The sequence below is a fragment of the Diadema setosum genome, chromosome 10, assembly GCF_964275005.1.
Source record: "Diadema setosum chromosome 10, eeDiaSeto1, whole genome shotgun sequence".
NCBI classification, from domain to species: domain Eukaryota; kingdom Metazoa; phylum Echinodermata; class Echinoidea; order Diadematoida; family Diadematidae; genus Diadema; species Diadema setosum.
The window spans coordinates 6,359,150-6,382,919 of record NC_092694.1 but is presented as its reverse complement, the minus strand read 5'-3'; the positions used below and the strand labels follow the sequence as shown (position 1 = coordinate 6,382,919).

Sequence of the window (23,770 nt, the reverse complement as noted above, 5' to 3'; positions counted from 1 at the left end):
TTGAATTATCCACATCTTCCCCAATCAATGCAGCCATCAACTTCTCATAATATACGAAAAGTAAGCGCCTGAGAAACCAACGTTTGACCCACCACACAATCCGTCTCTTGAAGAAGATGGTGTCAGTTTTTTGTTTATGTTATGTTGCTGCAAAAATAAGAGCTTCTGCAACAAGGAGTTTTACCTGTATGGCGTACTTGTCCGTGTAGACACCCATATCCCTGCAGGCTGGAAAGACACAGTGTCCCAGTGTGAGAACCACATTGTCTCACAGTGTGAACACAGTGAGAAATCTCTTCACACTGTAAAATTCGAGCGTTTTAACAGTGTGAACACAATGTGAGTCGTCAATTTACTGTGTGAAACAAAGCATTGCTATGTCATGTATGTGAACACTCGGTGAAAACCACATCACAGTGTGAAATCATCTTCACACAGAACTGTTTAAAGTCGAGCGTTTTGACATAGTCGACTACTTAGTATATGAACACACTGTGAACACACTGTGGGACACTGTGTTCTTTCCAGTAGGGAGGGATCGTATCCACACCGGCAGTTGAAGGAAAATCGTAATATCTCATAATCATCATACCGTGATGGTCCGTATCAAAAGCAAGTGAAAGAAGAGAAAGGGACTTGATTTTAAAAACATTAATTCAATCTGCAGGTATAGACTAGATTTCTGTTGTCATTATTTTTTTGTGAGTCTGCTTTGATATTGCTTTTGTTTGTTTGGTTGGTTTGTTTCTCTCTTTTTTGGGGGGTGGGGGCGGGGGGACTTCCTTTTTTTTTTTTTTTTTTTTTTTTTGAGAAGACAAAATCCGATACATTGTTTTCGTATAAATGACATTTTGGAGGTTTCATTTGATTTTTGCCTTTGTTATCACTGGTAATTGTTTGTGCCTGCAAAGTAGGAAGCCCTAAATATCCATGTTCGATATTTCTAGTGATTTGTAGAGGCATTTCGACGAAGATAGCTTTAAATTCAATCATAGACGTACATACGTACTGTACGTTAATGTGTAGAAAAGGTAGAAATCGAATACGGACAAAATCTGTATCACTCGTTGACAGTCTTTCATTATGAAGAGAAATCCACTAAGGTCACCATATAGAATTCTAGAATTACCTGATTTCACAAAATGATACTGAAATAAGAATGAAGATTTTTTTTTTTGACTGGCCGTCATCACTGGTGATTATGGAATATGCCACAATGTACATTCCTAAGTTATCTGTGCAGTGTTAAATGAATAAACCGAACCAAGCAGTGGAATTGACGAAAGTGTCTCATTACGTGTGAATTCCGTTTAGATATCTGCTTGTCAGAATGGTCGCCAGATCTACACGTCTTGTGGGACTGTCCGCGTGAAGCCCCTGGCTGTTTCGGGCAAAGCTGGTCTCGGACGAAAGTGTGCAGTAAGTCAAGCTTCGTCCAGTTTTGGCTCGATTTCGAAGACCGCGGTTTCGTGATAAGAACACACGGACGGCAAAGACCAATTGTGAGCGCCGCGTATCCAGTGGCGGTCGAACCAACGGCAATCATAACTCTACAACCTCTAACGAGGCATCACTGTGCAGCTGAGTGGTTGTGGGAATGGTCGTGCGGAAAAAAAGTATAAACTAGGTCCTTAACCATGTTAACGTAAATTACACTGCACAATGTAAGTTGACTTCGATCAACAGAGCACAACCAGGCAAACAGAATTATATTCATTAGACCCGGTATATGCACCGTAATCCAATGTGAGATATGGGAACAATTGTGTTTTAACATTCGGTTTCTTGTTTTCTTAATCCGATAGTGGCCTCATATGAAAGAGTAATGTGCAAGTAAGTTGAGGTTATTATGCATTAAATTAAAACCGTCTCATTTTATAACCAATGTTTTGGTTCGGCAACTACAATTTTTTCTACCTGTATGTAATCACTGCTTTGTTACAACAACAACAACAACAACAACAACAGCAACAACATCAACAACAAAAACAACAACAACAACAACAACAACAACAGCAACAACAACAACAACGTGATACCAAGGATCTTTTTTTTTTCTCCATGAAAGAAATTTAGTGAAGATTAGTACATATTATAGTCACTGGGAGAAATGTGATATATATCACTTCATTTAATTTGAGTAGTTGTTGAATTTATCACTTTTCGAATTAATTTGTGAAATATCAATGTGATTCCTTGATACTTTTTTTTCTAGGTCCGATATTGATGAAACCTTGACGATTCTACTTGATTGCAATCTACTTTGATATTCTGACCCGAACGCGATAAGGGATTCGGCTAAAATGTCCTTTTTGCGTTTCCTTCACCGCCCTTTATGTGCGTGTTTGTTAGTATGGGGTATCAATTATGCTGAAAGGAAATAAGCTGATCTTTTTTTTTTTCGCGGTCGAAACGTCGTATTCATCTCTTCGTGTTTACCTCGCTTTGTGGGACAAAAGATCAGATTTATTTCCTTTCAGTTACTACCACGATAATAAACATCTTCCGCACTATGTATGTACTGTTTTTCATTTTACTCTTACATCTTTTATTAATTAGATTCGATTCTCCTATAAACATATTGTACATGTATCTGCTCAAATAATAATGTATCAAGTATATGAATATATATATATATATATATATATATATATATATATATATAATACGTAAAGTCATTTTTAGAGTATGACTGACCGAGGGTAGTTTTTGGCTTTTTAAGTCGTTAAAGGCATCTATGTTTTTGGTTGAGACCTAACTTGAGATTTCTAATATTTTGTGGGTGAGATAATGAGAAACCTCTCATCAAATGTGAAAGGGCGTGTAATTCCATGAGGAATGTGATGTTTATCTAATGAAAATTAGTTTTTTCATCCTATAAACTTTGAATTGCTCTCAATGGTATGGCCTGTGCTATTATATGGTTTCTTGGTATCTTCATCTCCACCAATACTTTACCATCACTTTAACTCTTTATGACTGGTTGATGTTGTAAACCGCCTGTGTGCCACATAATTCTGAGACAGCAACGTAGTTATAATAATATCCTGTTTTCAACTCTTATGTGCAATTTTTAAAGATTCTGCTACCCTGGAATGAGCAATGTTGTAGAGAACATACCAAGCTTTGCGTGCATGTAAGTTGTATGACAAATCAATGATCGTTTTTCTTTCAAGTGGCCAGTAGCTACATTGTTGGAGAAGCATGACTTTTGCACACAAAACAGTGACAGAAACTTAAAATCTTCTTCCAAATACAGTATAGAGGACACCGCTTGATAGTTAATCATCACATGCAATGTGACAGGAATAGAATCGCGAGAAACTCTTTCATTGTACTGTAGTATTTGGCGATTTATCGATCGGTTTGGGTGGTACATTTAATATCACTTCTTCTCATGACACAAATTGCATTGATTTCCATGGTTCTAAATATCAGGCGCAATATTCCTCAAATAAGATAATGAACAGCAAATGAAAAGTTTTATTGCAAAACGAGCTAACACCATTCTTGTAAAAAAGAATTGAAGTTTTTTTTTATAAAGTTGCTAAAAAAAGAAAATAATACGAAAATGTGGGATATTTTTAATCAAAACCTCTATAATATTTTTTGTAATGTTACAAGTGAGGTATCACCGGAAAGATTTTATTTTGCTCTATCTGACGATGAACATACTTGAAAATATTTTCAAATAGCGCCTAGCCCATTTTGCAATGAAACTCGTCAAATGTAGAAGCAATCCAATCAAAATTGGTTTGTTTAATTTCATGTCATTTTATAAAGTAAGTTTATTGAGTTTTCTACCAATTACATAATGTAAAATACATTTGCAGATAAAACAGTAGTGATAAGAAATTTGAAAATCTCGCGTATTCAGAGGCAACTTTGAATAGTAATTCAATTCCAGAATACACCTTAATCAGTTTGCAGTATGTAATATCCATACTTGAAGTAACAGGTGTGGAAACAGACAAACAAAAAGATACCTATAACAGTAGGTACCAAGAATAAAAGTTGGCACACACACACACACACCCCCCCCCCCCCCACAAACATACGTACACAGTTCGAACACGAAAGTGCATACCAACACATAGCATAGAAGAATTAAAGAGAGAGAAAAAAGGCAGCATTCAAAAATCATAAGGGCACCCACGCAAATGATAATAATGTGGGTAGTTTGGCTTTGAAGAAAACATGAAAAACTAGGAAATGGAGAAGAGACCAAAATGTACCTATTCAACAGCCATGTGAGGAGTATCTAAAGCATGTGATGGTTGCTTATTTTTTCTTGAATCGTTTGTCAATACAATATTCCCTCACTATAGACCGATTCGGGTTCGTTGAGGGCAGCAGACAATTTGTGGCACTTGGCGCAGCCATAAGCTCATTTTGAGGTGTATTAGCAGACCCCCCCCCCCCCTCCTTCCTCTCCCCCACCCCACGGGCAACATGTTTATCGCGCACTTGTAACAAAGGTTCGCGCACTAAGTAAGCATTCGCGCACTCAGTATGAGACGCACATTGGCTAAAACAACCATGCATTTTCGGTATATATATATGTAATTTACAATGTATTAATGTATTAATTAACTGATTTTATCTGTTACGGTGTTTATTTTTAATTTTCTTCAATACCCTGACGTTGGGTGACATAAAAAAAAAAAAAAAAACATTGTCAAACCATTGTCATTGTCATTGTCATCAGTTTTTCACTCCGCGCGCGTGAGAGGGGCGGGGAGAGAGGAGGGGGGGGGGGTCGGATGATACACCGCAGGTGGCGCTGCCCATGCCAAAAATACACATTGCGCGTCACAGAATCGGTCTATAGAGTACTGAGAAAGTATTTAATTTTGAAGCTCAAGTTATTGTGTGTATTCAATCTGGAAGCGTCTTTAATTCAATATTTCAAGTATTCCAGAGTTTGTACTCACAATATTTAAAATCATCTTACCATATACGTTCTCTATGTTTGTATACAATACACGGAAATTGTCTAATTGAATATTTATGTACTTTATAATTTTCTTGAATAAAGGTTGCAAAATTTCAGCACTTTAGAATCATTAGTTTTGAGAATCAATTTCAATAATTTGTTTGTTACTAAAACCTTTGTCCAAACTATCCGGTATCGCCTTAAAAGTGCGTTAGAAGCATGCGTGCGTACATTGCCACACCTTTTTCATTAATAGCAGAAGTAAAGATATATAATTACACTAATTATGATAATAGTAATGAATCAAAAGGAGAAAAAAATGAAATGATGACAGTTGAAATTATACAAGAAGAAGAATTATATAAGAAGATTGAAAATAAATAAGTAAAATGAAGAACGTAAAAGATAAGGGGGAAAAATAATGAACAAAATACACAAGAAGAGAACCATTTGAAGAAAAATCAGAAGCAAAAGAAAAAATGTTTATTTCGTATAATATTTTGAGTTTCTCTGAACTGCTTGAGCTCTTCGGGGTTTTTTCTAAATCATAATCTCAAATACTAGTACTATTATTACGTTGTTGTTGTTGTTATCTGCGCTGCTACTATTGCTGTTATTAACAATATTAAACAACAAAACATGTAAGCTGGCACTCTCCAAGAGCACTTGGGCGCGCAGACTCCTTTTCGAAGAATAAGGTCTTTTCGCAACTAAAATGGCCTGTAAAATTTTATTGATACCACAATTTGGAATCACATACTACCTAGGGGTGTTCCAGAGGGTCCAACCGACCACCCCGTGCAGTCAAACCTTTTCTGCGGGGTGGGTTGAACGAAGTCATTTTTTCTGGGTCCCTGCGCCTTGATTAGAGTGGGAGGATAGTGTGGGAGCCTTTGGCAAAGCAATGCTGCCTTTTGCAAAGGCAGCTCGCAATGGACTGGCACACAGCGAGCGGTTGTGGACTCGCACGCACACAGCGATGGGATCGGAGATCAGCACTCTCGCACCTCGGCGCTCGCGCGATGTGCGTGCGAGTCCACTGCTCTCTGTGTGCGTGTGCTGAAATTGTTATAGCGAGCTGCCTTTGCAAAAGGCTACAAGGCTAGGTGGGAGGGGGAGATTTTGCACTTTCAGGCCTGAAATTCAGTGATCTGGTGCAGACTTGTGGTGTATTTTGGTTTTTTTTTCTTATAAAAAAGGGGGAAATCAGCATTTACAGATATGTGAATGACTAAATTGGGGGATCTAAGCTCTTATTCCGCGTGTGCGACATCACTGTGCACGCCAACTAAGTATATGGAAGTTGACGGGGGGGGGGGGGGTAGCAAACTCCCACACGAGATTTTGCATTTTTAGAATTGAAATAGATAGATATAAAGGGAAACTTTTGAATTTATTTGAATTGAAGTGACAGCTCTGATGCACACTTTTTGATGAAATATTCTGAAATTTGTTAATCTCCCAAGTGAATTAAGTGTATGGAAGGTGTCCTTAAACGGTGGAGGGTGTGGACGGGGGCGAGAGAAATTTTGCATTTTCAGAATTGAAATATAACGATCTGGTGCGCAATCTATGGGTGAAAGTTTTGGCCAGGATTCCATCGAAAAAGGAAAAATATTTTCCTCACTTCGAGAATTATGCGGGAGACAAAGTGACATGTTTGCCTCCTTACTCTCCAGGATCAACGCCCCTGGATAAGAGGGAGCTTTTGCATTTTTAGAATTCATATGAAAATATCTCGAAAACATAATTTTGATGGAATTTGGGAAATTGTCAATCCCATAAATGTACTGAATCTATAGAGGAAACTAAGGGTATGATTGAAAGAAGATATTCCTCCCGTCAGACGAAACTGTTGCATTTTTTTTTTTATGAATTGACAGATTTGGTGCAACTTTTGATGAAATATTCGAAAATCTGAATATAAAAGACATGTAACTAGTGTACTAAGTCTATTGGGTAAAGGTTCGAACAAGGGAGAGTATGGGAGGGGAAGGAGATTTTGTATTTTTGGAATTCAGCAATCTGGTGCACACTTGTGCCGAATATTTGGACAGTTTTCTATCAAAAAAGGGAAAAAATTCCACATTATGGGAGGGGGGAGCAAAATTATATCTTTTCCTCCCCTCCCCCCATCGACGCTCAGAGTTCCCCCATGTGATGAACGAAAATAAAACAAAACAAAAGAAAAACAGACACGAATGCGCGCGTGAAGACAGATCCACAGCATACGCACGCACGCTCACAGACCCAAAAAAAAAAGAAAAAGAAAAGAAAAGAAAATTTTACATGCCATCTATGGGTGTAGTAACATTAGTGTTTTTCTCGTGTGTGTGTGTGTGTGTATGTGTGTGTGTAGTGTGTGTAAAAAGTCCTTGTGCCATTAATAAAGGAAACACCTAAATACCTCTGAGCTACCTTCAACGGGACGGACGGCTTTAAAACCCCTCCGGTGGACAAGGCCATGAAAATAAATTGCCTTGGAATCGGCTACCCACCGTCAGCGCACCCGAACCCAGAACCTTGCGGTTTCGATTCCGTCGCCGTATCAACTGCACCACATTCCTTCTTCATAATTATCTTGTTTGGTTTTTTTTTAAGCAAACGTGGGAAAAGCTGACATGTTGAGAGCTTTTTTGTCGCCCTATGTCCCTGTGTGACATTGTTTATCGCATTCAATACACAACAAAAGAACATTATTTCATGAAAATAAATACACAAGGTGTTGAATGGATATCCTCTGACTTTCAAAGTAGATAAACCTGCCATCTTGTCGTCACACATGGAATCTCGACGCTGACTCTCTCAACCCTTTCGTAGTTACACTTATGGTGACACGGCATTTGCTCCTGCGACAATTGCTCCGGTCTTATTTTCTCCATGGACTTGGGTTATCAGGGTTAGGGTTGTGACAGGATTTGAGGTTTAGTTTGAAGTGACAGAGTAAGGAGAGTAATAGACTTATGTTTGTTGGCAGAATTTATGTTTGGCTTAGCGTGCAAGTATTTCATTGCAGCAATTGTTGCAGGAGTAAATATCATAAAACCTACATTTATACAGTCCTCCTTTCTCTCCAACGTCGTCTTTCCCTTGGAATTTCGTTAAAGGGATCGTATAGTGTTGGTTGAGACCTACACTGTAACTTCAGGTTTCTAACATTTTTTGCTGAGATAATGAGAAACCTCTTGCAAAAATATGAAAGAGCATGTAACTCCAAGAGGAATTCAATGTTTTAGGCCTATTTGATGAAAATTGGTTTTGTAATGGTTTAGATATCAAAAACAGAGCGATCCTAATAAAAGGTGGGACCCACTTTTTATGAGGATCACTTTGTTTTACTTAGTTTTTGAATGTCTCAGCCATTCTAAATCCGATTTTCATCAAATAAACTTTGGATTCCTCCTAGAATGGTATGCTCTGTACTATTTCAAAAATGATTTCTTGGTATTTCGCAAAAAGTTAAAAGCCCAATCCTTATCTCCACCTTTATACCATCCCTTTAAACCCAAACATTGCAAATGGAATACTTCCTGCTTTCTGCACATCTGTGCATTGTACGAACGTAATTTACGCTCCCTGTGTTTTCCTTTCAGCCTCTTTAAAAGACCCTTTTTTTGGCTTAATAGGGATGTTTCTAGACTGAGGAAAAAAAAAACCCAAAGAAATAGAAGAACATAATACTACACCCACGTTATCAGATTAAAGGAACACTCTGCGTGCACACAGAAATAGGCATGATTCATTGAAACCCAGACCGAGCACGCAGAATGACAAGACTAAAGAGGTCAATGTACCTGTCAAACAATAATGGCATAACCTGTGATTTCAGTTAGTCCTTCAGTTTCTGTAATTATTCTGCTTTCATTGCCTTGGATGCCTGGTATCTCATATACATAAATAGGGCCTACTTGAAAACACTTTAAGTGTATTCTCTGGTGTAGCCAATCAACGAATTTCATACGCGATAATTGCAAACCCGTCCTCGCAATTTGAATTATAGTCTTTCGGTTTCTGTAATTCATTTGGCATAATCCTCTTGGCACTGTGGTATCACATACTTCAGGCAGACGATTTCAAACAAAGAGGTGCTTAATCAAATTTAACATGGACACTGTGCATCCAAGCAATGCAGTTTTCTTGTAACAAAATTCTTTAAAACCACGTAGGCAACCTTGCCTGTGGCATTTCATACGCAGCCTTCCTTGTCAACACACATGGTAAGTTCACATTGCCTTGATTGTGAATTAGCTGACTGTGCATTGCAAATACGAGTAAGTCATGTCGGGTACTATAATAGTTTTTTATAGTTTTCATGCTGAACGGAACTGAGAAAACTGCTTTTAACGTTTATGACATATTTCATAGATGTTTGTACTTGTCTGCTTGTCACAGCTCAATCGATTCAACAGTGCGACTAAACAGAATCTACCAGGGACATTCATAAAACCCAATTAAACTAGTTTATTGGAAATGAGCCTGTAATTAGTGTTGAAAAAACGAGCTCTATCCAAAGCTAAAACCGACGTTTGCCAAAACAGTTTGTTTTTAAAGAAAGTTCGAACTATATTATGTCCACCAATTCCAAATGAATGAAGAAAAGTAGCGTTCAAGTAGAACGACTTCTGCATTTCTGTATGCTGCATTTATAGTGTTTTATAGCCATATCACACCTTTTCCCCGCACAGTACATCTAGCTTTAGTGCTGTGGAGACTTGGATCAGGGAGTCTCTATACCCACACCTCCCTGCTTCGATAAAGTTTGTAAATGAAAAATGGTCATTCATGTCTTTCCCGAAGACGTGATTTCCAAGCGCTTATTGAAAGAACACCTGAAGGAGAGTTTTATACGGTGTTCTTTGTTGCAGCATGAATTTGAGTGTACAGGGCCGGAGGAACTGGAGGGGCTCGCCCCACCCCCACTTTTTTTTGCACCCGTACATAGGAATACATAGGGTGTCACCACTTTGGGCCCCCACCACTTTTTTTTTCTGGCTTGTTGGCAGAAGAAACACGGAAGTGGCACCAGAGAGGTTGCGCTGAAGGCTTTCTCTTTTCTTGTTAACTCATGAGACCCGGAAGTGCCCCCCACTTTTGAAAACGTGGCGCTGGCCACTTATATAGCAAACATTCGTCTTCACTGATCATTATCTTCTGACCATGTTGGAGGATTTCTTGTTATGTGGTGGCAACGTATAATATAAAATTGTATGTATGTCCCAGTATTGTTTGTATGTATTAAGCAGGAAGAGATAATTTATGTCGTCAGATATTACGACCTTCGTAATGAAACACCTGAGTGCACTCGTCCTGTCCGCCTGTCTCCTGGGCGTGTTCGGAGCCTTCGAGGAGGAATGGACGGCTTGGAAGCTGAAGTACGGCAAGATCTACGCTGACGACTTTGAGGAGTCGAAGAGATCTTCGATCTGGCGAGAGAACCTCGAGTTCATCACCAAGCACAACGTCCGATACGACCTCGGCGAATTCACGTACAAGCTTGGCATCAACGAATACTCTGACTTGGTGAGCTGTAGGGCCCCTTCAGTATTCAGTTCTGTCGCTTTTGATCGAATGTGAACACTTCGTGTAAAAGTCACGATTATTATGTAATTAACCTACACCAGATGCTCGAATGCAACTTCAAAGACAAGAATTCTGATTGAATTTTTCTACAAATATTTTTGGACTTATAACAAAAACTTCAAAATTTCCTTGAAATCACGGTATCGCCAATACCTAGGTGCCGTGCGCAGAGCAGCAATTAGATGAATTATGGGTTAGCTCAAGGGGGCAAACTTGTCCCGGTTTTGGCTGCATATGCACTCCGGTATCCAGATGTATTTTTTGATGAAGATTTCTTCACTTTCTATCATTTGACCAGCGCATTGAAGCATTGCAGTAGCGATCCATTACCTACTACTTTTTGACAAATCAAGTAGTTCGAATAATATTTGTACTGAAAATATCAGCCCTTGAGCGTTTCAAAACCTATGCCTGACCAGAACCGAAGACGTGAGTTGGTCTTCTTCTTTTATCACAGCATATTGTTAACTCTCACATTATACCCCCGAAAAATTCAAACAATTGCTGTTGTATTTGTTTCTGATAACATTTTGATTCAGTTTAATATTATCAAAAACAGTACTCTCCTCAGTAGTGGTGTTGCTGTTGGTTTTTCGAGTTTTCCGATCTTCGAGCAATGTGAAGACAGACTGCATTTTTAAACCAGCAATAACTGGTCAACAGAAGCAGGCCAGATTGTTTAGTGCCATGGACATCTCCGCCGAAACATTGTCATTGAAATCACTGAACAAATGGTGGAATCAAAGATCCCTGTGACAATAAACATTAAAATTCATGCAAATCAAGCCCCTGAAATTCCGTGTCTATGACCTTATCGTGTCAGTGTGGTGAAGGGAAAAACAACAACAACAACAACTCACTAACTCACTAAACTTGGGTCGTTTTGACACATTTCCCTTTTGGCCTTATCCATGGCATTTTGAAGTACTGCGCCTTTGCAAGCTCGTTCCATGGCATTTGCTCCAGTGCAGCAATGCTGCCATAATACATACACGCTAAGCCAAACAACCCACAAACATAACACTAACCCTTATCCTTATCCTCACATCAATCTAAACTTAAAGGGTGCTGTTCGTTATTCCGAAGGTTCGTTAATCCGAAACACACAAATTCCCTATGCCTAGAGGTTCGTTAATCCGAAAATGAAAAAGGGTTCGTTAATCCGAACATTTGTGGCGTTATTCCGAAGGTTCGTTATTCCGAAGATTTGTTAATCCGAAAATGAAATTCGGAAAAACGAACCTTCGGAATAACTAATCTTCGGACTGAAGAGCCTTCGGAATAACAAACCTTCGGAATAACGAGTTGTAACCAAACTTAAAGCCCTATGACAACCCTAACCCTAACCTTGGGGGAAACAAGACGAGAGCAATTGTCGCAAGAGCAAAATATGTCGTGTCACCATGTAAGCTATGATCAACACAAGTGGGGTAATATTTCACAGAATATTTGATAATACGTATTTCTGTTGGTAACAAACATGCGTCAAATGTTACTGAGATTAGAGAGAAATAATCGAGTAAACTCAGATTTGTCAACTTTTTTTTGGCGATGTGTATTCATATTTTCTTTTCTCCTCTCGGAGGTGATTGACACATGAATACAAACAACGACGTATATTGTATATTTGCTGACGTGGACTTTACGGCCTAGGCCCTACGTGTATGACAACGCTACTAATATTTTTCATAGCATGCTATTTCAAGCTTAGCGACATCAAATAACAAGAAACAAAGCATTATTTGATACTATGACCACTTCACTGCTTTAATTGCATGTGTGCTTAGATCATTTCAGATATCACAACGATTGCTTTGACCAAGATATCCATTTTGACAAGCAAGTTTTTAGCATTTGTTTTCCTTGTCCTCACATATAATGTGTAACAATTTTATTAACACACGGTGCCGCAGCTGTTCACCATAAACGTGTTCATGTTTTCACAGCAAAATAACGAATTTGTGGGACTGATGACTGGATACCGACGTAACATTTCCAGCAAGGCAACATCTGGTTCCGTTTTTCTGGCCCCAGAGAATGTTCACATTCCAGACTCCGTTGATTGGCGCACTAAAGGATACGTCACAGCCGTGAAGAACCAGGCAAGTTTTAGAGGCTTGTGTGTTGATGTAGGCCTATCATGTCTATTTGTCTATTTGTGTACGCGGTTAGATTGTTTTGGGATGTTCAGCCATTTCAAACGTTTTGTTTTGTTTTGTTTTGTTTTTTTGTTTTTTTTTTAAAATCAAAATACACTTTGAATTCCTCTTTGAATGGCATGCTCTGTACTATTTCATAAGTGGTTTCTTGGTAACTCGCTAAAGGTTAAAAGCCCAATCCTCATCTCCACCAATACTCTACCATCCCTAAAGATCTCTTTAATCTTTTGCTCATTACTTTGTCCTTGGATGAAATCTTTCTTTTCCATACCTCTCTTCACCTGGGTGTTCAAAAATGCGATGGAACGGTACTGGTGGTTACAACGACAGGGCCATACTTAGTTGGAGAGCATCGCTTGCACTGCAAATGCTCAACCCTGTAGCATGCCTATAGTAACATAATTATGATCATATTCATAGAATACTGGTATCATTTGTTCTGAGGTCTGTATCTTGCTGATTCTCTTTCTCTTCCTCTCTCTCTTCTTCTGTCTCCCACCCCCTTCTCTCTCTATGCATCTATCCATCTATCTCCTTATCAACGAGAAAACAAATTGTACTAGAAAAGCATTCGGAAAGACCAGACCTCCGCCAAGCGGCTCATTTCTACCCATACTCGCATGCTGAAAATCGCCCAATTTCCCAATATTGCAGCCTTTTGTTTTCCGTCATCAGCTTCAAGCTACCGTAAAGCCCCGGTCACACAGCACTCCACGTCCAAATCACGTACAAAAAGTTATGAAAATCTGGACGTGGTCGTAAGTGGTAATTTTTTGGTCAATTTTGGTTTGGCCGTGCTTTGTACGGGGTATGGCCGTTGGCGGCTGTTCCACTGCTGAAGCACTGCCCAAGCACGGCTAACCACGTCCAGCCACATGTGTGTACGCGGAAAAATCCATTTGTCAGCGATAAGCCGCTAAACACACGCTATTTCCCGTGATACCAACGCGTAACACGCGTCAGATGACCGTGCTCTGCCCGTGACAGACCGCTAAACTTTCCCATCTTTATCGCGTCTTCCCAAGTTTTAATCACTGCCGGAACACGGATTATCACGTGTGTTTCACGTGTGTTGCACGTCTTTATTACGTGTGCCGCCCGTGGTTGTTCGCGGAATAAAATTTTGAGCAGTTCAAAACTTTTTACCGCGTCCTGCCACGTCTATAAATCGACCGTAGCTCGTCTTAAACTCGACATCAACGCGAACAACATCGTCTGCTTCACGGGAGACCACTTTTTGACGTGTTTTGGCCGTGATTTAGCCGTAAAGAGCTGTGGGACCGAGGTTTTACCTGGTGCCTCCCCCGAGCAGAGCATGCGCTTTTATGCAAACCTCAAGCACGCGCAGCTCAAACTCACAATTTCATTGACCCTATCTGGCAGAAATTTTGGAAAATCCTTCAAAAATCCGTAAAAAGTCCTGTATCACTATCAAAATGTAATCATCTGTTCCTCGTGTCATTATCAATTTATCATTTATTTTCCTGCAAGTTTCATTCAAATCCATTCACATTTTTTTTTTCGAGCTGTTGTGCAAACAGACAACCAACCAACCAACCCTGATGATAACATAGCTTCCTCCCGGAGGTAATGAGGACTCAAAAAAGAAGAAGAATTGCTCTGGCTAGAAGTGACAGTGAAATGTCTCATTGCAATTCAAGTTGCCCGTCGAGAATCGAAAGTTGGTACTACAAAATAGGTCTTTATTCATGTGGTGAACAGAATACCAGGCCTGTTAAACACAACTAGAATCCACTGAGAAGAACAATACACAGGACAACAATAATCAATCGCCATAGTCATCAAGTGTCAAAGAAATTCAGGAACAATGGTCTAATATAAAGCACAAAGGGTTGTAATGTGGCAACAGATGTCAGTTATCAACAAACCATTTCAGTAGACCATTTTTTTCCACATTGGTGCTTGTGAATTAGAAAAGAAAAGATATGAGTGTGGTCATCGACCGTGGTAATCAGTGATGGCCTCCACCACAAAGGATTATAACAATGAACAGCTTTTCTTGTTAATTCCCTTCCAGCAACTTTGTGGGTCCTGTTGGGCATTCAGCGCCACCGGGTCCCTGGAGGGTCAGCAGTTCAGGAAGACTGGTAAGCTGGTCAGTCTCAGCGAGCAGAACCTGGTGGACTGTTCTAGCACCGAGGGCAACCACGGGTGCAATGGTGGTTTGCCGGTCCGCGCCTTTAAATACGTTATCGATAGCAATGGTATCGACACCGAGGAGAGTTACCCGTACGAGGGCCAGGTGAGCGCTACCCAGTCAGGTAACTGGGGGTGGGGGGGGGGGGGTCAGGGGGTTCCACGGAATCCCTCCCCTCCCCCGTTTGTCAGCAGCAAAAAATAAATAAATAAATAAAAGATAAGAGAAATAAAAATGAAATATGATAAGGGGCGTGTACGTCCCCTTTATTATTTGTTAAAGAAACCGTCTTTGTTTGTGAGGCCATTGTAGTTACCCTAGAAAACACTTTCATGGAGGAGCCTTTTTTTTTCTTTTTTTTGGCTTGTCACCTGATTAAACCCGGAAGTGGCGCATTTGCGCCCCAAATGTGTAGTATAACGGAACTGAACATAAACTCGAACTTTAAAGGTTCACTTTTTCTAATTCTGAACCCTTCCATAAAAAATAAAAAAAATCCTAGTTACGTGCCCTTCGTATTAGCCTGTCCCCATATCCTTTATCCCCACTCGTGAAAATGGGTAAGAATAGTTTAAAAAAAGGGTTTCTCATCTGTTTTATCAGTTTGTCCTTTTTTTTTCTCTCCATTAAAGTAATACTGAACGTGGAGTGCATCATTTCGTACACCAAAACACCTCTTTTTGTTTGTTTGTTTCTTTCTTTCTTCCCCCCCCCCCCCCCCACGCCTGCATTCTCCTTACAATAGGATGGTCAATGCCGCTTCAGCAAGTCGGGCGTGGGTGCGACTTGTACTGGCTACACACACATTGCATCTGGTAATGAGAGCGCACTGAAGGAGGCTGTCTCTACGGTGGGACCCATCTCAGTTGCCATTGATGCCAGTCAGGACTCTTTCCGGCATTACGAATCAGGTGCGGTTCCCGTAGGGTGATATTTTACACCAGTGACATCAATTTCGTCGTTAACCTGTGACATCAGTTTTTAGTATAATTATAATCTATTATATTCTAACTGATTAGTACCAAAGACAGTAAATTAATTTGTAAAAGTAGAGGTGGCAGTGATGCAAAAAGAGTGTTGCAAACTGTGTACGAAAAAAAAGCATTATCCTCCCGAATTAACACCATTCAGAGCCTTGAAACTGCATTGTTAGCTTCAATGTTCATGTTGTGGCATAGCACTCAAGCAAAATGCAAATGATTTTAAGACGCAGAATAAAAAGAACGTTTAATGTCTGCAGAATTTGAAAAAAAAAAGAAGATATACATTGTATGAATATCCACTGCGATCTCCATGGGCGGACGTCTTCAACCAAGTTCACTTACCGAGACTGTGCACATAAAGCAGATTATTGAACATTTTGATATGGCAAAGTGAAAGGAGTACAACTGAAATGCTTTATCGTTGTCATACCGTGTTTCTTGCGTTCTGATTGGTTAAAGCCTGACAGCCATCCCATGGCCGATGGCTGTACAGTTTGCAGCATCACTGTGTTATTTATGACACATTTTACCCGCCATATACCGTCTCCGTTGGTGGCGCAGAGCATTGAGACTAGACAAAGCCAGCCCATACCAACGTTCAGGTTCTAGATCTTTCGTAGGAAAAGTAGGCCGTGACGGATGATAATCTGTTGTAAAAGTATTTTGAGGAAAAAAAAAAACCCAGAAATTCAGAATGATCTGAGCTGACTTTGTCCTCATGACCACAGGCATTTACAACGAACCCGACTGCAGCTCAGAGACGCTTCATCACGCCGTGCTCGCCGTTGGTTACTCCTCCGACAGCGGCAATGACTACTGGATTGTCAAGAACAGGTGACGTCACGTCTTGACACCAGGGCTGAATTATTAATACCGCCGTTTCATCATGGGCAATCAATAATATAATTTTCTCTGTTGGTGGAAAGTAGCGCTGTTCTGAAAATCATGTAGTTAGTAATTTAATCACTAACTATATACATGATGAGGTTATGTCATGTATTGTACACTGGTACGTTTTCAGTCAGCAAAGAAAAGGGAAAAATGCTTTGGTAAAGAGCACATTGGTCATTCTCCTTCTTATTTAAAGGGATGGTATAGGATTTGGTTGAGATGGGGATTCAGGTCTTACATGTAACTTTTTGTGAGATAATAAGAAACTACTCATGTGAAATATTATAGAGCATACAATTTTAAGAGGAATTCAAAACTTATTTGACGATAATTGGTCTTGCAATGGCCAAGATATATAAAAACAGAGAGGTCCTAATAAAAGATGGGTATTAGGAACATTTGGTTCTACTTTGGTTTTAGATATCTCAGCCATTTCAAGCCCGATTTTCATCGAATAAACTTTTTCTTCTTCATTGTATGTTCTTCATTAAAGTGGTTTCTAATTATCTCACAAAAAAGAGTTATAATCTGAATCTCCCATCTCAACGAAACTAAACCATCTTTTTTTGAAAGGGTGTTGGTGTCGTTGTTCTTTATTTTTACCTACAACTTAACAGGCTTCTTTTTTTAGGTTCCATTAACTTTCTCTATTTCAAATAATAAGCAAGTGTAATCTTGAAGTTAAAGGACAAGTCCACCTTCATAGAAATTTGAATTGAGAGAATGCAGCAATATTAGTAGAACACATAGGTGACAGCTTGAGGAATATTGGACGATCCGTTTAAAAGTTATGAATTTTTCAAGTTTCAGTTCTGCGATCGCTGGATGTGAAGACTACTACAGCTTGTGATGTCATATTTATACAACGATATAAGGAAAATATAAGAAAATTCAACATATTTTCACTTTTCTCGCACAATAGAAGAGCACATGACTTGCCTCTTTCAGAAGGCAGGGGGGAGTAATAATATCTTTAACATATGTCAGTAACAAGTTGAGGGAATGTGTACTTTTTTCAAAAAAAAATACATTTTGTGGAATTCTCTTTATGTTTTCCTTATGTCGTTCTCCGCATGTGACATCATCCACTGCAGTAATCTTCTCATCCAGCAGTGACTGCACAGAAACATTAAAAATTCATAACTTTTGAATGGATTTTCCAATTTTCCTCAAACTTTCCCTGATGTGTTCCACCTATATTGCTGCATTATCTCAATCCACATGTATATGAAGGTGAACTTGTCCTTTAATCTTACTCCTTACATATCAAGCTATGTGTGGGTGTTGTTATTTTTTTGGGGGCCTATCACTGCATACTTCAGAAATATGAAAAAATATTAAAATTGAATACAAAACAAAATCGAAATGGCAACTGAGCTTTAAGGACTTCCTGTCATCAGGGAGCACAGTGGTGTGGTCTTTATTTTTTTCTCTGTATCACTTCACAACAAATTCTAGGTTCAAAATTTCCAGTGAGGTTACCTTTGGACAAGATTTCTTAATCATTATTTTATTATCCCTATAGTGACCTTTTCCGCTCAGGCGAATAGAAATGTGTGTATCTGGCAGTCCTGGAGTAAAACATGATGACTGACTCCTCTGGTGGACCAGTAGAAACACTGGTTTTGTATAAAAGTTTTATAGGTGATTCAAGGACAGCGTTTTCATTCATTATTCTCCGTCACAGCTGGGGCACAAGCTGGGGAATGGACGGTTACATCTTGATGTCAAGGAACAAGCATAACCAGTGTGGTATAGCCACCGACGCCACCTACCCCCTTGTGTAATAAAGAATGAAAGACCCTCCGTCTCGCCTCCGTGATGAATGCCGATAAAGATGACTTCTCCAACTTTTTAATATGTCTCATTTCACCGTGGTTAAGTAGAGGGAAGAAAGATTGATTGAAAGATTATAGATGGAGAGGACTTGACACTGTTCATCGCATTGTGGTACTGATTTCCTGACATCTGTGTATACGAGTGTTTCATTGTATTTCTAATTATTTGTTTGTTTGAAATGAAATAAATCAACTTGAAACTTGAAACTTGACATGAAATAGAGAACTGTCCATGTTGATGTTTACCTGTCACTTGCACACACCAATACTTCTATCTAATAGTAATCAATGGTGCTGCGTGTGTTTTTCCCCTTTAAAACTGGTTTTGTTTTGTTTTGTTTTTAGGAATGCTAGTCAGTGGTGCTGCATGTGTTTTTTCCCCTTTAAAACTGGTTTTGTTTTGTTTTGTTTTTAGGAATGCATGTTCGGTATGCAGCGTTTGGATTAAGATTTTTTTTTATATATATATGTAGGTTTATTGGTGTTGTAACAGTAATGTATGATGGGGTCGCCTGTACGTCAAGCTCTGCTTATGATGACGGTCCATTGGGGTACTGATTTCTTTTTTGTTCACATAATGATTTAACATGTTAATTCATATGTTATTGATAGATATAATGTTGTTACGAAATTGACAATTCTCGTATAGATTTGTGTGTTTTACTCTCCTTTTTTTTTTTTTTTTGCATGCTTGGTCTGTTTCATTTTATTTTCATTTTTTTTTTTTTTGTTGTATTTGGAGAAAAAATGCAGAAATAAAACCAAACCCATACAAACCCAACCAAAATCGCATCCAATAGGCAAAATTTACGCAATTCATATCTTGGTAAAAAGAAAGGCCGTTGTCATCTAAACGTTCATTTCTTAAATTTTTGTTTCCACCAATCTGATTTTTTTCCATAATGTTTACAGCAGTCAGGAGAATGTGAAACTCTGTGACATTGAAAGAACAATTCAATGTTGTTTGGCTTATATCCGTGTTTATGTAATTTATGTCATTTTCATTCTATGAATTTTATGTTAGTGCGATACTTCAGGAAGGCTTGAATTATTTTTGTTTTCGTACAGTAGCTTTGTTCAATTAATATTGTCTTGTTTACATTATTTCTATCACTTGAAGTGAGATGTAAATTCTCCTCGAATAAAGGAAATAATCTTGAACATGAACTGGAAATCGAGAAAGAGTAGTTCAATGTGGAGTTAAAATGGCATTTTGTTGTCTTGTTGCGTAAATAAACGTGTACGGTTGTATAAATGCATAACACATTATCTATGATTACATGTGTTACGGCACATTTTGGTAAATCGGCACATTTTGGTAATTTACCAAAATGTGCCGATAGTCCACCTATACCTGACGGGATCAACTGTTACCAAACTGTGCAGTTAAAAGTGGATTTGTCTGCACATTTTGGACAATCTGCACATTTTGGTACCCGAACTAAAAACCCATGGATGCGCTTGACAGTTATTATACGGTCAAGGAGTTAAGGTGATAATTCCTATGGTCCTACAGTAAAGACAGGCAAGACACTTATTTAGCTCACCCGAGCCGAAGGCTCGAGTGAGCTATTGCGACTGCTTTTCGTCTGTCGTCAGTCGTGCGTCGTGCGTCGTGCGTCGTGCGTCGTGCATAAACTGTTTACATTTTCATCTTCTCTTACACAACCAGTGGGCAGATTTCAATCAAACTTGCTGGGAATCATCCTTACGGGGTAAGGACCCACAGTTGTTCATGTAAAATACGTGGGGCCCAGGGAGGCCAGGGGGAGGGCTCCCAAGGGAAAGGGGGTAAATTCTAAAAATCTTCTTCTCCAAACCCCAAAGCAGTACAGTCTAGGTAATATCTTATGTTGTATGTAGATACTTTTATATAATGAAGAATTTAGTTTGTTTATGGCAAGACCCAAGATGGCCCCTTGGGTCCTAGAGGGGGTGAAAGTTTGAGGGATGGGGGCCAAGGGGGGAAAACACGTTTTTAACTTCTTCTTCAGAACCAGTGAGCGAATTTCAATCAAACTTGGTGGGGATCATCCTTAGGGGGTAGGGTCCTAAGGTTGTTCATGTAGGGCATGTGGCCTCCATGCGGAGCCCCCCCCCCCCCCCCCATCATGATAGATATCTAGAAATAAATAGATATAAAAATAGATAGATAGAAATGTGTGCTCCAGACCAAAAAGCATAACACTCAAGATATGTTGTACGTGGACATCTTTATAGCTGAAGAATATAAGTTGTTTATGGGAATACCTAGGGTATCTCCCTTGCAGACTGGGGGGGGGGGAACACATTCTCATCTTCAGAACCAGTTGGCCGATTTCATACAATCAAACTTGGTGAGAATCATTATAAGGGGGTAGGGGCCAAAGTTGTAAGTGTGGGTCAAGTGCCCCCCTTCCCCCTGCCCCCTCCCCCCACCGGGGGGGGGGTGGGGGGCAAGGGAAGAGGTACATATCTTATACATGTAGATACCTTAATAGATGAGGAATATAATCAGTTCATGGCAATATTTAGGATGGGCCCCTTGGGTTCCTATAGAGGGGTGAAAGTTTGGAGGGGGAACAAACAAGGGGGAGGGGAAGAGAATCACATTTCCATATTCTTCAGAACCAATGGACAGATTTGCGGACCAACGGCGGAGAGCTCAGGGTAGCAAATTTGCTTCCCCGCAAGTCAAACTTCCCCAGATACGGTATGGCAAGGACTTGAGCATGTTCAAAATATGTGAGTCGCGGGAGTACACGCAGAACACCAGTAGGAAAAAACTTACCGGCAGCACCTTGCAGACAACTCCAACGCAGGTACTTCGCAGTACCCGTAAGTCGCTCGTCACAGAAAACGGATCGGTTTCAAAGTTTCAAAGGTCAAACGGAATACACGCAAGTAGAAGGTAAGTAGCACGCGTCTAGCAAATAAGACACAAGTGCGAAACTCGCAAACATTCTTGTCGGCTCGCAGAAAATTTTCCTGCGTGCTGAAAAATCCCTACTCGCAACAAGCCCGCGTAGCTTGTCCGGAAAGGTGTGATACGGCCTTACAGGCCGTGTCACATCTTTCCAGGCAAGCCTCTCGTGCGACTTGCGAAGAACAATTTTTACTACCCGGAGGTCCCCGCAGATGACCTGCACATAACAGTACCTAGCACGAATCTCACCCGTAGTCCCCCATACCGGACAATATTATTTCTGAGGGCGGACAAGGATTTGGGCGAGTTGTGCATGTGTCTTACTTGCTGGATGCGTGCTACTTATGTTCTTCTTGCGGGTATTCTGTGTGACCTGCGTGCCAGGCGCGTGGGGGCTGACAACTCAGAAATCCATCTGAAGGAATGGCAGAAATCCAACAGAAATGACGGAATGTCATTATCTTGGCCGCGCTGATCGCATACGGGGACTGCGAAGTACCTGCGTTGGAGTTGCCGGCGAGGTGCAGCTCAAAACTTGGCGTAGCTTGCGCGGAAAGGTGTGACACGGCCTTTAGGCTACCGAACTCATTCGGTGGGTACAAAAACCAACAGCACTTACAATTGTTTTTGTGATGATTGTGGAGGTTCCTTAATCCCTTGCTGGTTCCTGAGAACAAAAGAAAGTTGACAGTCTTTCCTTTCAGACTCACTGATTTAGTTCTTAATTTCCATATCAAAATATACTTTTTCTTCATTAATATGTCACATTTTTTTCTGATTTTTGGTGCAACAGATTACTAAAATACATCTCTTTCACATATCAAAAAATATTTTTTTGACCAAAGATACACTTTAATAGAGCGTATGTATTACAGTGCAGCAATTGTCGCAGGAGCAAATGTCATGGAAACTATACATTAAGTGCTCCTTTCCCTCCGTTCAGTTCCTTTTTTGAAAACCAACGTCGGCTTTCCCTTGGAATTTCGTAACCCAAACATTGTCAAACGAAATATATATTTTTTTTTAAATCTGCGCTCTTTGTATTTCACTTTCTGCCTTGCTGAAATACTCTTTTTGGCTTGATAGGGACGTTTATAGATTAAAGGGACGGGGATAGTGTTGGTGGAGATGAGGATTGGGGTTTTAACTTTCTGCGAGATATCAAGAAACCACTTATGAAATAGTACAGAGCATGCCATTCTAAGAGGAATTCAAAGTTTATAGTGATGAATATATGTTTGGGAATTAATGGCTGAGACAGTCAAAAACAAAGCAAAACAAAGCGATTCTAATAAAAGGTGGGTCCCTCCTTTTATTAGAATTGCTCTGTTTTGGATATCTCAGCCATTTAAAAACCAAGTTCCGTCACATAAACATTGAATCCCTCTTGGAATTATATACATGCTCTTTATTTCATAATAATAAGGTTTCTCATTATCTCACCAAAAACGTAAGAAACCTGAAGTTAGGTCTCAACCAAAACAACACGATCCCTTCAAGGAAAAAAAACAAAAAACAGAAGAACATACTTTTACCACGCCCTCGTTATATATCAGATCAAAGGAACATTCGGAGTGTACACAGAAATAAGCATGATTCATTGAAACTTAGACCAAACACCGCCAAACAGAATAACAAGACTATTAGGTCGTCTCTTTACGCGTCAAAAGATAATTATGGCAAAACCCGTGATCGCAATTAGTCCTTCAGTTTCTGTAATCCATCTGCTTTCATTGCCTCGGATGCCTGGTATCTCATACACACAAATAGGGCCTACTTGAAAACACTTTAAGTGTATTCTCTGGTGTAGCCAATCAACGAATTTCATACGCGATAATTGCAAACCCGTCCCAGCAATTATAGTCTCTCAGTTTCTGTAATTCATTTGGCATAATCCTCTTGGCACTGTGGTATCACATACTTCAGGCAGACGATTTCAAACAAAGAGGTGCTTAATCAAACTTAACATGGACATTGTGTAGCCAAGCAATGCAGTTGTCTTGTAACAAAATTCGTTAAAACCACGTAGGCAACCTTGCCTGTGCCATTTCATACGCAGCCTTCCTTGTCAACACACACGGTAAGTTCACTAGCTGACTGTGCATTACAAATAAGTCATGTCGGGTACTATAATATTTTTTTTTAATAGTTTTCATGCTGAACGGAACTGAGAAAACTGCTTTTAACGTTTTGTTTGTTTAATAGATACTTTATTTTCTGCAAATCATAAAATCAATCAACATATCAAGATACATAAGGCTGTAAGGTACATAATCATGAACATGTGGGAAATATACAAAGTAAATTCAAAACAGGGTCG

General features: G+C 39.6%; 1 protein-coding gene across 1 annotated transcript; it reads left to right on the top strand.

Annotated features, from left to right (window-relative positions):
* Positions 1–10,219: 10,219 nt before the first annotated feature.
* LOC140234523 (cathepsin L-like peptidase) lies at positions 10,220–18,494 on the top strand. Its single transcript, XM_072314565.1, has 6 exons — positions 10,220–10,456; positions 12,463–12,618; positions 14,714–14,938; positions 15,579–15,744; positions 16,545–16,650; positions 18,395–18,494. Exons 1-6 carry the CDS (start codon positions 10,220–10,222, stop codon positions 18,492–18,494), a joined length of 990 nt encoding a protein of 329 aa, XP_072170666.1.
* Positions 18,495–23,770: the final 5,276 nt, after the last annotated feature.

Bases quoted from the DNA above. Each gene is read 5' to 3' on its own strand.
- LOC140234523 (XM_072314565.1), top strand. From the start codon at position 10,220: ATGAAACACCTGAGTGCACTCGTCCTGTCCGCCTGTCTCCTGGGCGTG. The intron at 12,619-14,713 runs GCAAGTTTTAGA...ATTCCCTTCCAG, and splicing joins TCACAGCCGTGAAGAACCAG to CAACTTTGTGGGTCCTGTTG. The intron at 15,745-16,544 runs GTGCGGTTCCCG...TCATGACCACAG, and splicing joins TTTCCGGCATTACGAATCAG to GCATTTACAACGAACCCGAC.